Source organism: Lithobates pipiens, unplaced genomic scaffold, assembly GCF_037356315.1.
Source record: "Lithobates pipiens isolate NorthernLeopardFrog02 unplaced genomic scaffold, aLitPip1_a1.2 Scaffold_13, whole genome shotgun sequence".
Lineage (NCBI taxonomy): Eukaryota > Metazoa > Chordata > Amphibia > Anura > Ranidae > Lithobates > Lithobates pipiens.
Window position 1 is genome coordinate 215644694 of NW_027507718.1, and position 18377 is coordinate 215663070.

Genomic DNA, 18377 nt, shown 5'->3' on the forward strand with positions numbered 1-18377 from the left:
ACAACAAAGAGGAACTCCTCAATAGAGGAGTTGCCAAATTAAATGGCCGCCAGCAAAACCCGCGGCCAACGTATGCATTCGAAGATGCGTTCACAACAACCTTGTAACTTAAATGAAAGTGTGAATTGCAACCTTACACGAAGATGCGCTCAAGTCAACTTTGTAAAATGTAGTTAAAGTGTGAACGGACGACCAAGTCGCCGCCTTACACACCTGGGACACAAACGCTTGATGTCGGAAAGCCCAGGAGGTACCAATCGCCCTGGCAGAATGTGCCGTGATAGGAAAGGGGGGCACCCGCCCCTTTAAAGCATAAGCCTGAACCACGATCTGTCTGATCCATGAGAGATGGTGGTCGACAAGACCGCCAGATCCTTTTTCGGCCAGCCACCGATACAGAGTCTGGCCTCCCGAAAGGAGCCGTAGCAGACAGATACACCCGTAGAGCTCGGACCACGTCCAGGGAATGTAAGGCAACTTCTTTCAGATGTGTCGGCTTAGGACATAGGGATGGCAGCACGATGTTCTCATTTAGATGTCAAGACGAAACCACCGTCGGAAGAAAATAGGGCTGCGAACGTAGCACCGCCTTATCCTTGTGGAGAACCAGGTAGGGAGACTTGCACGACAAGGCCGCCAATTCAGAAACTCTCCTGGCAGACGTAATTGCCACTAGAAAGACTGCTTTCTGAGACAGGCTCAACAAGGGAATCTCCCTAATATTTTCAAACAGCGGTTTCTGAAGAACTGAAGCACCAGATTCAGATCCCACAGAGGCAGCGGTGGTTGAACCGGAGGGGCTACGTGTCGAACCCCTTGCACAAATGCACTCACCAATGAGTGAGTCGCCAAGGGGCATTAAAAGAAGACAGCCAAGGCTGATATCTGCCCCTTGATGGTGCTTAAAGCAAGTTTCTGATCCACTCCTCGCTGCAAAGACAGCAGGATCCTGGAAACTTAGTATGTGCGCGGACGCCACCCCATCTCCTCACACATGGAGATGTAGGCCTTCCACGTACGATGATAAACCTTCCGTGAAGCTGTTTTCCATGCCCTCAGCATAGTGGAAATTACAGAGTCCCTTAGCACCTGGTTTTCAACAGCCATGCCTTTAAAACCAGCGACGGTAAAGCAGAATGAAGTATCGGACCTGCGATAGAAGGTCCTCTCGCATCGGCAGCTGCCAAGGAACATCCGCCACCAGTCATACCAGGTCGGCGTATCAAGGATGCCGAGGCCAATCCGGGCAGTCAGAATCACCAGAATCCCCTCAGCCTCCACACGCGCATGCGCCGTAGACAGCGGTACACAGACGCACTGAGCGCGCCACTGTCAACGGCGATATGCCACGAGTGGCGGCTCCCGTGCGCATGCGCGGGAGTGACGTCATTGCGGCTTCGACGAATGACAGCGGCGGAGCAGCGAGACCCACCAAGAAGATGGATGCTCCGGACTACAGGGGACAGCGGTGACTTCGCTGGCTCCTGTGTCAGGTAAGTGACACATAATGGACTACTATGCGATGCATAGTAGTCCATTATGCTTTACCTTTGCAGGGAATCAAAGAGGAAGTAAACCAATCGGGGTTTACTTCCTCTTTAAGGAGAACTTTATTTGGTTTCAGTTTTGTCCTGCACTGTGGTTTTGAAATATATAAAAACAGGAACATTGGCTTTTTATACATTAAAGCAAACTTGGATGGAGAAATAGTTTGCAAAACAGGAGATGATTAACCACTTGCTTACTGGGCACTTAAACCCCCCTCAGTCCCAGACCAATTTTCAGCTTTCAGCGCTGATGCACTTTGAATGACAATTGCGCGGGCATACAACACTGTACCCAAATGAAATTTTTATCATTTTTTTCCCACAAATGGAGCTTTCTTTTGGTGGTATTTAATCACAGCTAGGAGTTTTATTTTTTGCTAAACAAACAAAAAAAGATGCAAAAAAATAAAAAAATAAAAAATCATGTTTAATAGTTTGTTATAAAATTTTGCAAACAGGTCATTTTTCTCCTTCATTGAAGTGCGCTGATGAGGCGGCACTGATAGGCTGCACTGGTGGGCACTGATAGGCTGCACTGGTGGGCACTGATAGGCGGCACTGGTGGGCACAGATAAGGCGGCACTGATGGGCAAAGACGGGCACAGATAGGATGGCACGGATGGGTGGCACTAAGGGGCACTGATAGGTACCACTGATAGATGGAACTGCTGGGCACTGATGGGCGGCACTGCTGGGCACGGATATGTGGCACTGGGGTGCAGCACCTTTGTTTAGGCAGACTGTGGGCACTGCTGGGTGGCACTGTGGGCACTGCTGGGTGGCACTGTGGGCACTGCTGGGTGGCACTGACAGGGGGGGGGCATATTGTTTATTTAGGCAGGCAAAGCAGGGGGCAGGTGGGCACTGGCAGGGGGCAGGTGGGCACTGGCAGGGCTGGCCGTGATCGGGACTAATGTCCCGATCACGGCCGCCGGTGATCGGCTTTTTTTTTTCTCCTCGCGCTGTCAGCGCGAGGAGGAATAATAGCCTATTATCGGCTCCGTTATATCACATGATCAGCTGTCATTGGCTGACAGCTGATCACGTGATAAGGGGTCGGGATCGACCCCTTGCACGGATCGGTGATCAGGGGAGTCTCGTAGACTCGCCGATCACAGAGCGCGCCGCGCACGCCCCTCAGGGGGCGCGCAGGCCGCTCGTGCCCCTCGGGGGCGCGCAGGCCGCTCGTGCCCCTCAGGGGGCATGCAGGCCGCTCGTGCACGGGACTATGTCAATAGACGTAGTCCCGGAAAAGGAGATCCTCACTGTAGCCGTCATTCGGCTATAGCGCGGGTCTCAAGTGGTTAAAGAGAAAAATGCTAACACCAGCTCATTCAATTGATGGTTGCATGATCTCTTGTTTGGTCACATGACATCTCTTGAGAGTAGGCCAAGCCAATCTCAGCTCTGATCTTGAACAAGTACGCCTGTTCAGTTACTTGGTAACACAATTTGCTAATCAGCCAATCATATGGCAGCAACTCAATGCATTTAGGCATCTAGATGTGGTAAGGACTACTTGCTGAAGTTCAAACCATCATCAGAATGTGGAAAAAAGGAGATTTAGGTGACTTTGAATGTAGCATCGTTGTTTGTGTCAGACGGCTGGTCTGAGTATTTCAAAAACTGTTGATCTACTGGGATTTTCATGTACAACCATCTCTAGGGTTTATAGAGAATGGTCCAAAAAAAGAGAAAATGTCCAGTGAGGAGCAGATGTGTGAATGAAAATGCCTTTTTCATGTCAAAAGAGAATGGGCAGACTGGTTTGAAATGATAGAAAGGCAACAATAACTCAAATAACCTCTCGTTACAACCAAAGCATCCAGAATGCCATCTTTGAATGCACAACACATCGGGCTAATGGGCTACAGCAGCTGGAAAAATGTTGCCTGGTCTGATGAGTCTGGATTTCAGCTGTGACATTTAGATGGTAGGGTCAGAATTTGGTGTAAACAACATCAAAGCATGGATCCATCCTGCCTTGTATCAAAGGTTCAGGTTGGTGGTGTAATGTGAGGGTTATTTTCATGGTACACTTTGGGCCCCTTAGAACCAATTGAGCTTCATATAAACGTCACGGCCTACCTGACTATTGTTGCTGACCATGTCCATCCCTTTATGACTACATTGTACTCATCTTCTGATGGCTACTTCCAGCAGGATAATGCACCATATCACAAAGTTTAAATCATCTCATCACTGGTTTCTTGAACATGACAATGAGTTCATTGTACTCCAATGGCCTCCACAGTCACCAGATCTCCAATTGAGCACCTTTGGGATGTCAGCTATGACTAAGCATCTGTTTGTGATGTGAAACGCGTTAGTTGTTTTTCCCTGTCTTCTATGCCTAAGATAGGTTTTTGGATTTTAACCTATCAATAAAGATGCCTTCAGTGGTGTGCGGCCACCCAGGATTTTTCCTTCCCTCCTATGGGATGTGGTGGAACAGGAGATTCTCATCATGGATGTGCAGCCGACAAATGTGCAACAAAATGTGATGCTATGTCAGTATTTACCAAAATCTTTGAGGAATGTTTCCAACACCTTGTTGAATCTATGTCACAAGAAATGTAAGTGATTGTAAACTATCACCTTGTAAAAAAAAAAAAAAATCATTCAGTTTAAAAATGAAAGGCAAAACATTTTTGGATAGGTATAGAAATACATTATAAATACTTTTTTTTTTTCCCTTTTTGTTTTTAGAAGTGATCACATTCCCTCTGTTCTCACCTGCATAAGGCTGGGCTAACACTGGGTTCCCCGCATCCAGTTTGCCATAGCAGGATATTGACCACCTCTCTATGGAGCCGGTTCACATATCTCTGCTGTGGTTCCGGTGCAATTTTCCACTGTCTACTGTGCGTCTTGGTCTGTTTCAGGTCCGAATTCAGCCAAAAATTCGGGCTGAAATCGGACCTGCAACAGTGAACCGGGACGCACTGGACCCCTGCTGTGAGCAGCACGCGACTTAGATGTTAACCCAGCCTAAGAGCTGGGGGGAGGAGAAGCAGCAGTACACTGAGCTTCTCGGCGAATGGCTGTGCAGTGGGGGGGGGGGGGGGGTGTCAGGAAAAGTTTGATCATTGGAGGAGTGTAGGAGTGTACACTTTAGTGCCCAGCTGTCAGAAACTATGAATCAGACCGAGACAGAAGTACAATTAAATCACACTTGTTTATTAATAAAAATAAAAAGGTAAATAGAGTAGCGTAGTCAAAGCATAGCCAGAGTCCAGTAACCGGATAGAGTAGTCAGGCAGGTCAGAGTTCAATAACCAGATCGGGTAATCCGCCAGGCCAGAAGTCGTGGAGCAACAGCAAGCAGGATAAGGAGTCAGAAGGGATGTCAGCAATCCAGTCTTTAACCACTTGCCGCCCACCCTATAGGCAATTGATGGCTGCAAAGTGGTTTCATAATCCTGACCGGACGTCATATGACGTGATCAGGATTATGAACCGCTGCGCGCCCCCGGGGGCGCGCATCGCGGCGATCGTTGTTGCAGGGTGTCAGTCTGACACCCGGCAACTATGATCTCGGTAAAGAGTCTCCGATGGAGACTCTTTACCACGTGATCAGCCGTGTCCAATCACGGCTGATCACAGTGTAAATGGGAAGAGCTGGTGATCGGCTTTTCCTCACTCGCGTCTGTCAGACGCGAGTAGAGGAGAGCCGATCGGCTGCTCCTCTGACAGGGGGGGTCTGTGCTGATCGATTATCAGCACAGCCCCCCCCGAGGATGCCCACACTGGACAACCAGGGATGCCAGTCAGCACAATGGATGCCAATCAGTGCCCATAATGGATGCCAATCAGTGCCCACAATGGGCATCACTGATTGGCATGCATTATTGTTTGGCACTAATTGGCATCCATTACTATAGTATAACACCTGTGCCGCCTATGAGTGCCCACCTGTGCCGCCTATGAGTGCCCACCTGTGCCGCCTATCAGTGCCCACCCATGCCCACCTGTGCCGCCTATCAGTGCCCACCCATGCCCACCTGTGCCGCCTATCAGTGCCCACCCATGCCCATCTGTGCCGCCTATCCATCCATGCCCATCTGTGCTGCCCATCTGTGCCGCCCATCCATGCCTATCTGTGCTGCCCATCTGTGCCGCCCATCCATGCCCATCTGTGCTGCCCATCTGTGCCACCCATCCATGCCAATCCGTGCCAGCTATCAGTGTTAATTTGTGCCGCCTATCAGTGCCGCCTATCAGTGCCACATATCAGTGTCCATCAGTGCCACCTCATCAGTGCCACTTCATTGGTGCCACATTGGTGCCCATCAGTGCCGCCTTATCAGTGCCCATCAGTGTAGCCCCATCAGTGCCCATCAGTGAAGGAGAAAACGTACTTATTTACAAAGTTTTGAAACTGAAACAAAAAAAACATATTTTTTTTCAAAATTTTCGGTATTTTTTTATTTGTAGCGCAAAAAATAAAAACCGTAGAGGTGATCAAATACCACCAAAAGAAAGCTCTATTTGTGGGAAAAAAATTATAAAAATTTCATTTGGGTACAGTGTAGCATGACCGCGCAATTGTCATTCAAAGTGTGACAGCGCTGAAAGCTCAAAATTGGTCTGGGCAGGAAGGTGTTTAAGTGCCCAGTATTGAAGTGGTTAAGCAGAACCGCAGGAGATGGTTTCTAGTGATGTGACCAAGACAAAGGCAGATAAGAAGTGAGCTGGACACCTTTAAGTAGGCAGGACAGATGAGCAGGATAAGGAACAGCTGGTAACTGTGGAGAGAGATGAGAGCTGGCAATTAGCCGACAGCTGAGCAGCCATCCCAGAGAAGTGAGGGCTAAGCCAGCCCTGACACCAGCATAACAAGAGAACTGACCATGGTGTGCTCTCCTGCTTAGTGTGGTCAGTTTTTAATAGGAAAGCAGAGGGACTGGCCGGAACACCAGGGATTTTACACAAAAGAAGCAATACAAAGAGAACAGGATACTTTATCATACAAGTACATAGTACAGCAGGAATATGAAGTGTAACAAAGGTTTTAAGCAGTGGCATCGCTCGGGGGTGGCTTTGGGGCTGTAGCCCTGAATCTGGGGCCCATAGCCTCGAGTCTCTTCAGGGGTCCCCAAGGGGAGGGGAGGTTCCCTGATGTAAGAGGGAGGCTCACTGGGGCCCCTTATGTAAGGGGGAGGCTCTCTGGGGCCCCTGATGTAAGAGGGAGTCTCTGGAGATATACATACACATGTATGTGTATGCCCGCCAAAACGCATGACTTTCTTTACTACGCTGCTATGGGCTATAGCCACAGATCTTTTGTAGACCTAGCAACGCCCCTGGTTTTAAGGCAGTTCTGAAAGCAAAAGGGAGCCCAACCCAGTACTAGCAAGGTGTATGTAATAAAGTGGCCGGTGAGTGTGTAATCCAATGTCTAGGCGTTCATTCACATGACCAGCACTAGAGAGAGCCTGGAGGAGAATTTTCTTTTATTTTTTAGCCCTTCTACTACAGAAAAAACTGTTAAGATAACTGTAAAAAGTCGAATAGAAGTGGAGTAGATACCATTAATACTGAGCCCATTAGGCATGACACCTTGAAGATATAATACTTTTACTACCATTTTATGTAGCATGAAAAGTTTTCCTAAAAAAACAACATTTCAGGAAGGGAACACACCTCGGTGGCCACAGAAAGTGCATAACTGTGTCTAGTACAGGCGTTCTGTATGTTTATAGTGGCCCCTGCTCCCCATGGAGAAGAATTGACGTTTTTCAACATTGCAGACAGCTGTAAAATCAAGACAGACCTTTGTGTTTGACACATCTGTACTGATGCTTGAATAACATTTTACTATTAGCAGGTGATGCTCAACATTAATGTAAAGTGACACTAAACTCTGTGATCTGACTTCCTGTAGGTCAGGGATATGCAATTAGCAGACCTCCAGCTGTTGCAACTACAGGTCCCCTGAGGCATAGCAAGACTCTGACAGCCACATGCATGACACCCAGAGCAGAGCATGATGGGACTTGTAGTTTTGCAACAGTTGGAGGTCCGCTAATTGCATATCCCTGCTGTAGAGGGTAAATACGCAAATTTTTCATGGTCCCACTGTATGTAGGCGCATAGCCACCCTGTCTTTCCCACTCCTAACATGAAGCAGTACACAAGACTGAAACTAACTTGATGATTATATGAGTGTGAAATCCCAAGCATGCATAGTAGTGTACTGGCACCAGATCCCACGCACATGTGAGCAAAATTGCACATGTGTCCTCAGTGGTAATTTATTGAGGGGTACCCCTGATATAGACAGAGTGCTGTTGCATGACCAAGTGTCTTTTAACTGTGCTCACATGGGCACCTTTTTTGGGCTTGGAAAGTGTATCTACCCCCCCCCCCCCCCACTGACACCACTCCACCACCGCCTTCACCACTCTCCCCCCTTGGAAACTCTACCTACCCTCCACTACTGAGCCACGTTCCCTGTCCGCCTACTCTTGCTTTCCCCATTCTTCCTCACCTCTTTGTAGCCCCCCCACAGTCTTAACACTCTGCCACCTCTCCTGCTGTGAACACTCCCATATACCTTGAGCCTCCTCCTTTACAACTTTGCCATGTTCCCACCATTTGACCTTGCAACCCTCTCTCACCAGTCTGCCCCACAACCAAGGAAAACGGGTGTGTAGGCGCTGCAACCTTCCCACATAAAAGCTCCACCCCGGTGCTCGGACCTAATGGTGCTGACCCCTCTAGTGTACCAGAATAAGGAAAGGGATGGCCGGCGCTCAGGATGACATCCAAAATAGTATTCCTTTATTAAAAACATGTACAGAGCTGTAGAACAGCCTACGCGTTTCGGACGTTAGTCCTTAGTCATGGCTAAGGACTAACGTCCGAAACGCGCAGGCTGTTTTACAGCTCTGTAGATGTATTTAATAAAGGAATACTGTTTTGGATGTCATCCTGCGTGCCGCCCATCCCTTTCCTTATTCTAGTCTGCCCCACAACCCTTGCTCTGGACAGGCTTTACCCCACTTCTTCACCCCCACCTTTTTATCACCTTCGGTTTTCACACTTTCCTGAATTTGTCATTATTCTCTGCCCTTATTAATCAAGCTTTCCTGCTCTTGCCTCTTTTTCTCTTTTAAACTCCCTTCCCTCTCCCCAAACCCACTACCATACCTGTAAAGCCCCCAGACCTTATGTCGCCACTGCACTTACCACCACTTCTGCTCTACTCTGAAACCATCCCCAACCTCGCCTAATCTGGAACTGGCACACTTTTTCTATTTCTTGCTAAAATAGTTTTGAAGACCATGTACTATTTTTGTAATCCTTTTTAGAAGCCTGTTTGTAAAGTGCTGTATTACAATTTCATGGTTTAATGGACATCTTGCTGAACTGTCCACTATTTAATATTTACAAAACGGCGATCTACAGGCCATTAAAACAAGATAAAACCATAAAGTTGCTTTTGAAAGTTGTGTGAGCCTTTCTTTAAAAAACAAGATGGGAAAACTGGCACAAACTTTGCACATTTTAAGGAGAGCGAGAGTTGTATTTTACTTATGTGTACCATTAAACTATTCTGTACCATTATAAACAGGCTGCTTAGGCTAGCACTATCTTTATTGCGCTTGCCTCCAGAGTTGGACACAGTATGGTTAAAAAGGGGTGGGGTTTACTTCCTCTTTGTCTCCCTGCAAAGGTAAAGCATAATGGGCTACTATGCATCACATAGTAGCCCATTATGTGTCACTTACCTGACACAGGAGCCAGCGATGTCACCGCTGTGCCCTGTAGTCCGGAGCGTCCATCTTCTTCCGGGTATCGCTGCTCCGGCCACTCACAGCGCCGGAGCAGAGATGACATCACTCCCGCGCATGGGAGCCGCCACTAACGGCATATAGTGCTCCTGCGTGCCGCTGTCTACGGCGCATGCACCGTAGACAGCTGTGCCTGTATTTTCGTAAATATCTCCTAAACCGTGTCTCCAGTTTTCGTAAATTAAAGTGGTTGTAAACCCTTTAGGAGATATTTCTTGGACCTACAGGTAAGCCTAGATTAAGGCTTACCTGTAGGCCCAAGAAATATCTCCTAAAGGGTTTACAACCACTTTAATTTACGAAAACTGGAGAGTGCAAAATCTGGCTCTGCATAGTAGCCAATGAGCTAGACCCAGGGCCCTGCATTCACTATAGCTGGTCTCCCACAGTACACAGGACATGGAAATGCAGTTATTTTAGTAAATATAAACTGCTAAATACCTTTTCTTATCAGCAGTATATAGCAGACTTGTGACTTCTATCAGTCTCTGGTTAAAACTTGTATGAGGAGTTTTCATTCTACTCTGACTGTCCTACGAGGCTACGGGATCCCTGACCCTCTGTCTGGACAGTGCTGATTGGCCCTGTGCTGATCACATGCACTCTTCCAACAGTAAAACAAATCTCTAGAAATACACACCAAACTGAGCATGTGCACAGTGAATCCAAAGACTCTGTACTATCAGGAGATGGATTGGGGACTGGAAGTAGAGGAGGATCAGTGAACACAGGATCAAACAGCTTTTTTACACAATACAGCGGATTAACTCCTGCATACACAGACTGATTTTGCTGTTTTGGGGTTAGTTAAACTTTAACCCCTTCCCAACCGCCGCATGGCGATATATACACGGCGGCAGAATGGCACGGGTGGGCAAAAGGGTGTAAAGGTGCCCGCCGCATGCTCCGTGACTGTGACCGCGGATCCTGCGGACTTGATGTCCACCAGGTGCCCGCGATCATGTCACGTAGCAGAAGAACGGGGAGATGCCTATGTAAACAAGGCATTTCCCCGTTCTGCCTTGTGATATGACTGAGATCACTGCTCTCTGTCATCGGGAGCAGTTATCACTGTCATCTGTATAGTGGCCCACCCCCCCCCCCAGTTAGAATCACTCCCTAGGACACACTTAACCCCTTTATCGCCCCCTAGTGGTTAACCTGCCATTGTCATTTACACAGAAATCACTCAATTTTTATAGCACTGATCGCTGTATAAATGTTGATTGTCCCAAAATAGTATCAAAAGTGTCCGCCATAATGCAGTTCCGTTATAAATCGCAGATTGCCGCCATTACTAATAAAAAAATGAACAATTAAAAGGCCATAAAACTATCCCCTATTTTGTAAACGCTATTATTTTTGCGCAAACCAATCGATATACGTTTATTGCAATTTTGGTAAAAAAAATGTAGAAGAATACATATCGGCCTAAACTGAAGAAATTTTTTTTTATATATATTTTTTGGGGGATATTTATTATAGCAAAAAGTAAAAAAATTGCGTTTTTTTTTTTTTCTTTTCAAAATGATCACTCTTTTTTTTCTTTATAGCGCAAAAAATAAAAACTGCAGAGACCACCAAAATAAATCTGGAAAAAAAAGGACGTCAATTTTGTTTGTGTGCAATGTTGCACGACCACGCAATTGTCTGATAAAGCGACGCAGTGCCAAATTGCAAAAAGTGCTCTGGTCAGGAAGGGGGTAAATCCTTCCGGGGCTGAAGTGGTTAAGCTTTGACAAAAAAAATAAAAAAACTGGAAGCTGATTGGTTTCTATGCTGAGTTGCACCAGATTGTGCACTCTCCAGTTTTCGTAAATCAACCCCAATATTCGGGGAGGTCACTTTTATTACAGAGCATTTCCGAAAAGCTGCAAAATACTGTTCTCGTATTAAGTATACTACCTACAAAAATGAACACACAGGTAAATGTGCTAATGTTATACAAATAATTTTGCCATTTCAGCATCGATTATCCTTGCTAATAGTGGAGCAAAACCTTATTCCTACAAAAAAAAAAAATGACCTTATGCTATAAAAAAAACAAAAAACAACAAAAAAAAAAGTTACTGCACCTTTTTCTCACCTTTTTAGCATGCATGCATAATGATTTTGTCACCACTGAAACAGGTTAATTTAAAGGCTAAAGATTAATGACTAGCAAGCCTGCTGCTCACCCGTTAGCAAGAGTAATTAGAAGTATGCCATCCCTACTTTGCTGGTGTGTGAAGGAGTTTGAATTAACATTCATGTGTAACAGTCCATGTAAAAGTAAAGTCACACATAATAGTGTGCACAAGCTGTGCTTGGTGATTAATGCAACTGAATTTCCCACAGACTATAGACTCTGTACAGAACTGTGGAATATTTCTGTAAGGAGCCAGAAAAATAAAATTTACTGATAACTAGAGATAATGAGCTCTCCAAGAGCCGTTCAAACCACAACACAGTGTGCTGCAGTGCACACATTTTGGTGCATTGATATACTGTACTTTTTATTGTGGTGTTAAGCAGCCCAATCAAAATGCATGCAATTCATTGGACAAAAAAAAAAAAATAGGTGTACCTATTCTGACTTCTGCTGCCTTACGCAGGCTCATCACTGGATCTCCCCTCCTTATCCAGCCGTACGCTCAAGATCCCTCCCACAGCCTGTGATCAGTACTGCCATTGGAAGTCCCCTCCTCCTTCACCTCCTGCTCTCTGCACTACTCCCGGGGGCTCCCTCTGAGCCGCAAATACAAAAGAGGCATCGGGTATCAATGTGCGCTGACAGTATTGAATGTCAGTGAACATTAAAGCGGAGTTCCACCCTAAAGTCGAACTTCTGCTCATCGGAACCCTCCCCCCCCTCCGGTGTCACAGTTGGCACCTTTCAGGGGGGGGGGGGGGGTGCAGATACCTGTCTTAGACAGGTATTTGCACCCATTTCCAGGCATAGACTCCCACGGAAATCTATGCTTCCTTCTGTCCCGGCGCGCTGTCTGCTGGGGGACACACAGGTCCCAGAGACAGCGCAAACCATTCCCATTGCGCTGCGTGACTCGCGCATGCGCAGTAGGGGATCGGGAAGTAAAGCCACAACGCTTCACTTCCTGATTCCCTCACCGAGAATGGCAGCGGCAGCAGCTGAGAGCGAAGCGATCGATTGGCCTTGGCTACCGACATCGCTGGACCCTGGGACAGGTGAGTGTCCATTTATTAAAAGTCAGCAGCTATAGTATTTATAGCTGCTGGCTTTTAATCATTTTTTTTCCAGTGGCCTCCCTCTTTAAGAACAACACTGCAAACAACATTGGGCGGTATACTCTTGTTGATTTTCGGCAGAAGCCCTGGGAACCACCAAAATATTCTCATGGACTATCCGTGGCCCACGGACCATTGGATGGTGACTGCCGCCATAGAGAATGCAGAGTACCTGGGCTTTTCAGGGTATTGTATACTCCAATTTCCAGCTGATATCCAGCTGGGATTCCCATTCCTTCCTAAATTGTTTTCCGTACTGTAAGCCCTTGTACACACGGTCGAAAATTACGACTGAAAATGTCCGATCGGACCGCGTTGTCGGATAATCTGACCATGTGTGGGCTTCAGCTGACTATTTCCGTCAATGTCTGACCAACAAAGTTTGAGAGCTGGATATAAAATTTTCCGACAACATGATCCGATCGGACTTTGTCCGATCGTTTGTAGAGAATTCCGATCGGACAAAGTGCCACACATGCTCAGATCAAATTAGGAGACCAAAGCTATTGGCTACTAGCCTGAACGTAGTCCCATCGTAACGAACGGACGTCATCACGTTCCGAACGATCGGATTTTCCAACAACTTTGTCCGACCGTGTGTATGCAACACCAGTTTCGGACAAAATCCGTCTGAAAAAATCTGACGGATTTTGTGGTCGGAATGTCTGACCGTGTGTACAAGGGCTAACTGTTTCAGATCTTGGCTAACTATAGACAATACTTTTTTGGTGATGGTTGGTGACTTCATTGAGATTAACCATACAAAGATGTGTTTTTATTTTTTTAGTTTTTATTTTTATTTTTTTATTCTTCTGGACATTTATTGATAGTTCATGGTTAATCCAATGCAACTAGAGTGGACAGCTTTGGCAAATGCTGCTTTACCTTATCTCTATGACTCAGCCAGCCTTTCTCAACCTTTTCAACACTGAGGAACCCTTGATATAACTTTCTGGTCTCAGGGAACCCCTTCCTAAAATTACTATATCTACAATTAATGATACATATAGTGCGATGGTCAATGGGAATAATGCTCCTTATACTTGTTGACTCTGAGAAGAATTACCCCTTACAGATAGTTAAAAATATCAATGGTGGCAGTGGGAACATCTGCTCATTTCTAAAGGAACCCCCAGCAACCACTGGAGGAACCCTAGTTGAGAAACCCTGGACCCTGTGGGTGAAATGTTTTAGATTGGCAGTCCCAGATGGGGGCTGTCAATGTCAAGCTTGTGAATATCCTTTTGCAGTAAAATGTGGCTACCAACAATCCCTTTAATGTTTGGGGGTTTTCTTTTTACCACTCAGTCTGTAAGCGGGGGTGGCTTGTTTAACCCCCCCCCCCCCCCCAGTACATGGGTTTGAAGAGGTGGTAAAACGGAGCATCTTATGCCCCGCACACGCGGTTGGACATTCCGACCACAACACCCGTCTGATTTTTTTCAGACGGATTTTGTCCTAAACTGGTGTTGCATACACACGGTCGGACAAAGTTGTCAGAAAATCCAATCATTTGGAACGTGGTGACGTTCGTTCGTTACGACAGGGCTACATTGAGGCTAGTATCCAATAGCTTTAGTCTCGTAATTTGATCTGAGCATGCGTGGCACTTTGTCCAATTGGAATTCTCTACAAACGATTGGAAAAAGTCTGATCGGATTTTTTTGACGGAAAATTTGAGATCCTGCTCTCAAATTTTTTCCATCAGAGTTTCCGACGGTAAAAGTCCGATAGAGCCCACACACGATCAGATTTTCTGACAATATAATCGGATCGGACCTTTTCTGACCGTGTGTACAGGGCATTAGAGCTGAAAAATGCTTAAGCATCAAATCATGAGCCTGTTGTAAACTTTGTTCTAAATGTTGTGGGTGCTCCTTTAGGCTCCGTTCACATATCTGCAAATTGGATACGTTTTGAAATGCATCCAGTTCGCATCACGTGTGAACTGAAAGCCTTCTCCATGGAGCCGTTTGCATTTTTAAAGAGTCCTGTGCATTTTTCAGTTGGGTTCAGATGCAATTTCAAGTAAAAATTTGCACTTGAATCGCACCTGAACCGGTGAACAAAACTGCACCAGACTCCTTTGAAAAAACACAGAGAAACTGGCCCCACATTTATGTGAACCATCTCAAAATTGTGAAATGTATAATTGTGTTCTCCCAAATAAAAAACTTTTTGATAAACCAAACATCTCATATTGGTGTTTTTGGGCACATACAGCTATCTTGCTCATTTAAAAACCCTGAGGCTGGGTTCACACTATTGTGAATCGGATGTGGCTTTTCTCTGCATCCAATTCGCAGGAGATTGTGACTGGTTCTCTATGGAGCCGGTTCACACATTGCAGCAGCTCCAGTGCGAATTGCACAGGAGCCCTGTGCATCTTTTGGTCTGTTTCAGTACCGAATTCAGCCCAAAATTCAGGCTGAAATCGGACATAAAACAGTAAATGGACTCCTGCTGTGAGATGTTGTGTGTTCTAGTGTGAATCCAGCCTCAGTGGATTAAAAATGTTTGAATAAAAGAGGGCCCAGTGTGTTCTTCAATTAACAAAAGCCATACGTCCATATATAAATTTGCTACAATTTAAAGTGATTGTTAACCCACAGGGTTAAATTGACACTATCCTCTCTGTTTATTCATGTAATGTCCCCCTGTCACTGTGCTTTATGAAAATAATACATCTATATGCCTGTTTACAGAGCGCAGATTAGCACTCACATGACCCCCTGGCTCTCTCTGTGTGACAGCTGCAGCGCGCTTGGCCAAGGATCCCACGCTGATGTCAGTCAGGAGAGGAAAAGGAGAGAGCTGGCGGGTCACGTGAGTGCCGATCTGCTCTCTGTAAACAGGTATATAGCTGCATTATTTTTATAAGGCACAGTCGCAGTTGGACATTACGTGAATAAACAGAGAGGATAGTGTACATTTAACCCTGTGGATTAACAACCACTTTAAATTATAGAAACATTTATATATGAAAGTATGAGCTTCAGGAGGGGAGGGGGCATGCACGGAGCTGACAGGCAGGGAGGGGAGGGGGCAGTTTATAGAGGAGAGCACAGAGGAGAGACAGGAGACACAGTGGATGATGGAGGCATGTAAACTGATCATGGTGTCAGGGCTCAGAAGCCATAATAAACAGTGGTCAGTTTACAAAGGGGAGGCAGAAACTGGCAGGTTCAGCCAGGTATTTCAGGTGATACAGGGTGTCAAATTACACAGCACAAGCACTGTGCTTTATAACTTGCTTTAAAGGAACAGGATCCTTTTTTATTTTTTTTTAGGTTAACAAACGCTTTAAGTAAATTGTTTTTATAACCTCTTTCTCTGGTACAGAAAGTAGTAGACTACAATTGTTGCTATAATTTCCAAAAGAGGTGCTGCTTTCAAGGGATTCACTATGCCCTCCTTAAGGCCTGGTTCACACCTATGCATTTTTTTAGTGCATTTTCAGTTTTGCAGAAACGCACTACAGTCCATTTACCATAGTTTTCGATCAGTCACGTTCACATCTATGCATTTTATGGAAAAGGCCAGGGACCAACAGGTTGTGTTTTTGGTTCTATAGACTGCAATGACTCAAAAATATGTATTGAAAAACACAAAATGCACTTGGAATATGCATCAACTGCAACCTGCATAGGTGTGAACCAGGCCTAAAACATTAATTCCATTAGGTTGTGTCAAGTGATTAATTAATTTATATTTGTCATGTCTTTCATATGATTTTAGGTTAGTTACAGTGACTACTGGAACTGATTGTAGCACTAGCGTAATATTGCATAGAGTTTTGTTTTATGTATTTTATGCATTTTCTGTGCAAAAGGCATCCGATAAAAACAGACCTTCCTGCTAAGGAAAAAAAACAACTTTTTCCAAATATTTGTTGTCTGAGAAAAAATTGATTTGTGTTTGCATTTATTTTCTTATAGTGATGCCGGACCAAGCAGCAAACCGCTAGAGGCCTCATATGACATGGGCAGCACTGAAATCCTTCAAAAAGGAAGCACTGAAAACCTCAGCAATGGGACCAATAGTAACCTACAAGCTACAAAACGCCTGGCCAAACGTCTTTACCAGCTGGATGGATTTAAACGCTCTGATGTCGCAAAGCATTTAGGAAAAAAGTATGCATTTTACCTTCACATTAGATAATAAAAAGCTGTATGTTCTGGTGCAGACATCAAAATTATCTTTACATGATTTGCAAATGTAAAGGCTGGGGTTTAAAGTCATTGTAAACCCCATTTATGTAATCTGACCTGGGCACATATATCTGTAGTGTTTTGTTTACTTATCTCTCTCCAAAGCCCCAAGTGCCATGTCTTTCTGCTGCTCAGTTCCTCTGTCATCAGCATGATAACTTCTGATAAGCTCGCCGACACAGGAGATAAAAGCAGCTGGAAATTTGTGTCAGGGAGGAAACTTGGAGATAAGCAGAGAGCTGGTCTATTCACAGCACAGCTTTGCAAGCACCTGTGCAAGCACACAGCCACAAAGTAAAGGGAATTCTTGTTGGGCAGTGTATTAGTTCTCAGACGAACACACGTAGACCGAATTTTAGTGGTTCAAAGAATGTCAAGCAAAATGGTCATCCCTCATGCATGTTCACTTCATCAAATCTGGCCCTCTTTGAAAAAAGTTTGGATGCCCCTGCTGTAGTGCAAAAAACGTCATTAATTGTAGTCACCTCTCGCCAGTATCTAACCAATTTAGGACACTTCCACAACATATGTATTAGATCAGTAGGAGATTTTTGGCACCGTGGACAATCACGCCTGCCCCACTTAAATAACATTGCCAGTGTTCAAAATAACCTATATATTATGAATAATTGAGACCAACATTGTGCAGGTGATAATGAAACTAAAGGCGACCCTTAGCAAAATTGTTTGCCAGACATCATCTGAAATATCCCCTAGGTCTATCTCCCACCCTCTTCTACCATTATCTTGATATAGCCTCATAAGTTGGCCCTATTAAGATGAAATAATGCCTTTTTTCTCAGTCGCCACTGCTAATGAAGTTAAGAGTGGCATTGATCTTATCACTCTTTTCTTTTCCCCCTTAAACTGAGACTGTACAGTGTGCTGTAATTGTAGATATTTAAAAAAATTACAATGAGGCAAATGATAATATTCTTGCAGATCCTGAAAGGAGCGTAGAATGTTATGTGAATAAAGCTGGGCTATATATTGAAACCCTTGGGAACACCAACTCTCAAATCCCTCCAATTTACATAGTTGTTTATAATGCCTATCCCCCCAAAGTGGTGAGTACTCTGAGGCCCCTTCAGATTGCATTATACTCCTCGTTTCCTACCAGACCCTATTCGTAAGTGTCAATGTTCAACCTTTACAGGTATAAGCGAAAGCTCCAGATTCCAGCTGAGCCAGAAGATTATAGCAAGAACAATTACTTAACAATAGGATAGGGCCTGTATAGGATCTTCTCAGTTCTCCCCAACCAGCAAAATTCTGAATTCTGAAGTTGGGAGACTATGAAATATAGTCTCAGCTGAGGTACCGCCAATCTGTAGGCAATCACTAGCTCACTGGATACCTGATAGCTTAATCCTAGGGTTTTTTTCCTTTTCATAATCTTCAAAATAATGATTCTATTTTTTTTTTTTAACCATTTAATATGTATCCATATTGGTGAATTGTGAAAGACATATAATAATTGAGGGGCCAAAATCATTTTTAAAATGTTTTCACGGCCCACCACCGATAACAGCAGCATGATCTTAAATTGGAATTTAGTGAGAATAGGAGATAAA

At 45.1% G+C, this 18377-nt stretch overlaps 1 protein-coding gene across 3 annotated transcripts in view; it reads left to right on the forward strand.

Annotated features, from left to right (window-relative positions):
* The window catches only part of PSD3 (pleckstrin and Sec7 domain containing 3), an 857533-nt gene that overhangs the window by 379071 nt on the left and 460085 nt on the right, over window positions 1-18377 (forward strand). For all 3 annotated transcript variants that reach the window (XM_077476201.1, XM_077476202.1, XM_077476203.1), the window contains one exon: window positions 16531-16725. In XM_077476201.1, coding sequence (XP_077332327.1) covers window positions 16531-16725 — 195 coding nt within the window. The remainder of the gene's footprint in view (window positions 1-16530; window positions 16726-18377) is intronic.